Source organism: Protomyctophum parallelum (assembly GCF_964188405.1).
Source record: "Protomyctophum parallelum genome assembly, chromosome: 21".
In the NCBI taxonomy this organism is placed as follows: domain Eukaryota; kingdom Metazoa; phylum Chordata; class Actinopteri; order Myctophiformes; family Myctophidae; genus Protomyctophum; species Protomyctophum parallelum.
This window is the reverse complement of record NC_139713.1, coordinates 37384450-37386949: the sequence shown is the minus strand read 5'-3', so window position 1 is coordinate 37386949 and position 2500 is coordinate 37384450. Positions and strand designations below refer to the sequence as shown.

The 2500-nt window shown below is 44.4% G+C and overlaps 1 protein-coding gene across 1 annotated transcript in view; it reads left to right on the top strand.

Moving 5' to 3' along the window:
• The window catches only part of tcf4 (transcription factor 4), a 121343-nt gene that overhangs the window by 86826 nt on the left and 32017 nt on the right, over positions 1–2500 (top strand). The window contains 1 exon segment of the mRNA XM_083793640.1: positions 837–919. Coding sequence (XP_083649766.1) covers positions 837–919 — 83 coding nt within the window.

Genomic DNA, 2500 nt, shown 5'->3' with positions numbered 1-2500 from the left:
ACTATAGTTCCACACTCACTCCAGGGGGCCACTATACTTCCACACTCACTCCAGGGGGCCACTGTACTTCCACACTCACTCCAGAGGTTCCCACACTCACTCCAGAGGCCACTATACTTCCACACTCACACCAGGAGGGCCACATTGCATATTACTCTCGTAGCAAAAATCGCATTGCAACACGTTTAAATGAAACACACACACGCACGCACCACACCGTGGACACATTCACGGCCAATAGGACAGGACTGTGAATTCAGTTTAGGTGGATCACCACCCACCAGGCAAACCAGGCATTACTTAATGATCTGGTGGGCGTGTCCACATTAAAAATGACATTTTAACACATTTCTGTACACTTAAAAAAAAAAACATTTTCTTCTTATATAATAATAATACCTGATGATCATGTTTTATGGTTGGGAAAAAAATTACCGGCACTCGATCTTTAACCCATTCTGAACGGGAACCCATTTTGGTGTAGCATCATGTTATGCTTTTAGCTATTGAAAAATAGCAGATCTACAAGCTCATATCGCGCCACCGAGTGGCGCGATACGAGCTTGTAGGTCTGCTATTTTGGAAAAATCTAAAAAAAACGACTGACATTTCTAGAATCTGATCTCAGGTCAGAATGGGTTAATCAGACCAGTGTGTGTCCAGTGGAAACCTCGTATGAATCTGATCTCAGGTCAGAATAGAATAGAATGTTTGCTTTTTATTCCTCTGCTGGCAACGCTGTGGCCGGAGGGAGATAAACGTTCTATATAGATATGAACATTACCTTGTCGTCTGCTCTGTCCTAATGACGTATCCTCGTCTCCTCTGTCCTATAGCTGCCAGTTCTGCGGTGTGTGGTCGAGGAGACGGGGGGACAGGGCGCCTCTCGCCAAACTACGAGGCTCCTCTACACTCGCTGGTAGGAGAAAAACACCATCAAACATGCCAGCAGAAAAGACTCTCTCTCTCTTTTATCCATCTCTCTGTGCATCCACATCCAGTCGAATCTTCCTTCTCGTTATTATCATAATGTGTCTCAGCAACAATAGCTATTAAAAATTACATGCAATGCAGCTTCATATCACTGCTGTCAGCAAGAAACCACCTCACTCAGGAAATGTCCATTTTTCAGGATATAAAATATAGAATATAAAATGTTCAGGAAATTAAGAAAACCTTATATTTTGAAAACAAATCAATGTCTTTAATGTTGGTGACTTTATATATTGTCACTTACTGTACTTGCATGAGAGGGGGAGAGGTGGTGGAGTTAGCTGCTTTAGGCAGTTTGCATGAGAGGGGGAGAGGTGGTGGAGTTAGCTGCTTTAGACAGTTTGAGGGTTAGAGACCGGCAAGCCCGTCTCAGTCTCTGACCAACGGGCCGGGCGGGCTCACGCGCCGTTATATTAATTTTCCGATGTGAATTTCACCCAGACTGGACTTGCTTCAGCAGCGCGGCAGCATGCTGCTGTCCTGCTCCATAGTGACGTGAGAATAACCCCCCCCCCCCCCCACACACACACACACACACACACACACACACACACACACACAAGCACACTAAAATCTGGTAAAAACTATAAAGACTTTGAAACAACGTGTTTTACATTCTATCTCTCGCTCCGCGCCTAAACTCTCGTCCTCACTCTCTCTCTCTTTCTCTCTCTCTCTCTCCTAATTATTATGCAGCACAGCTGTGTGCGTGCACACACACACACACACACACACACACACACACACACACACACACACACACACAACACACACACACCGAGTAGGCTACCGCTCTATGCTCTCCTCTGACAGAACTGACGTCTCAGGAGCTCCGCAGTCCGCAATAAAAACAACTTAAATACTGCGGGAGCATTATTACCACACTAAACAAAGTTGGATTTGTACATTGCAGAAACTGCAGATACACATAACGTAAGTGTCTTATTATTGTCCTGTCTGCTCCGGGTTTTATAATGCAGCGTGAGTCTGCGATAGCCGATCTACAAGCTCACAACAGCGTCACAACGTGCAGCAGTTACTGTATAAAACTATAATTAAGTAGGCTACTTTTTAGTGTGATGTCTGTGTTGTATTGACTTCTTGTTCCTTAATGTGGGTTTATCAGAGCGCCAGTGAGTAGCTGCTGCTGCTGCGTCCGTGCACCAATAGAGCTCAGTTACAGTACATCAATGAGGAGTATAGCTATTTTTAAGTATATATCTTGCCCAACACTGCATGCTACATACTGTACTGTACACACACAGGATATCGTCGCTGTCAGGCAGGATCCTCATTACTCCATAAATATACAATATAAATTGGGGGTCCCAGATAGAAATACCATTAAAGGTATATTCAGTGATTTCACTCAAAAAACCTTAGGTTTCGTTTTTGCTGGGACCTAAGCCTTTCGTCCAATCAGGATAGAGAGTCAAAAACGAAACCTAAGGTTTTTTGACCCCCCAGGGGTTAACTGGGACAGGGAGGAACTCCTTATATGGTCAGC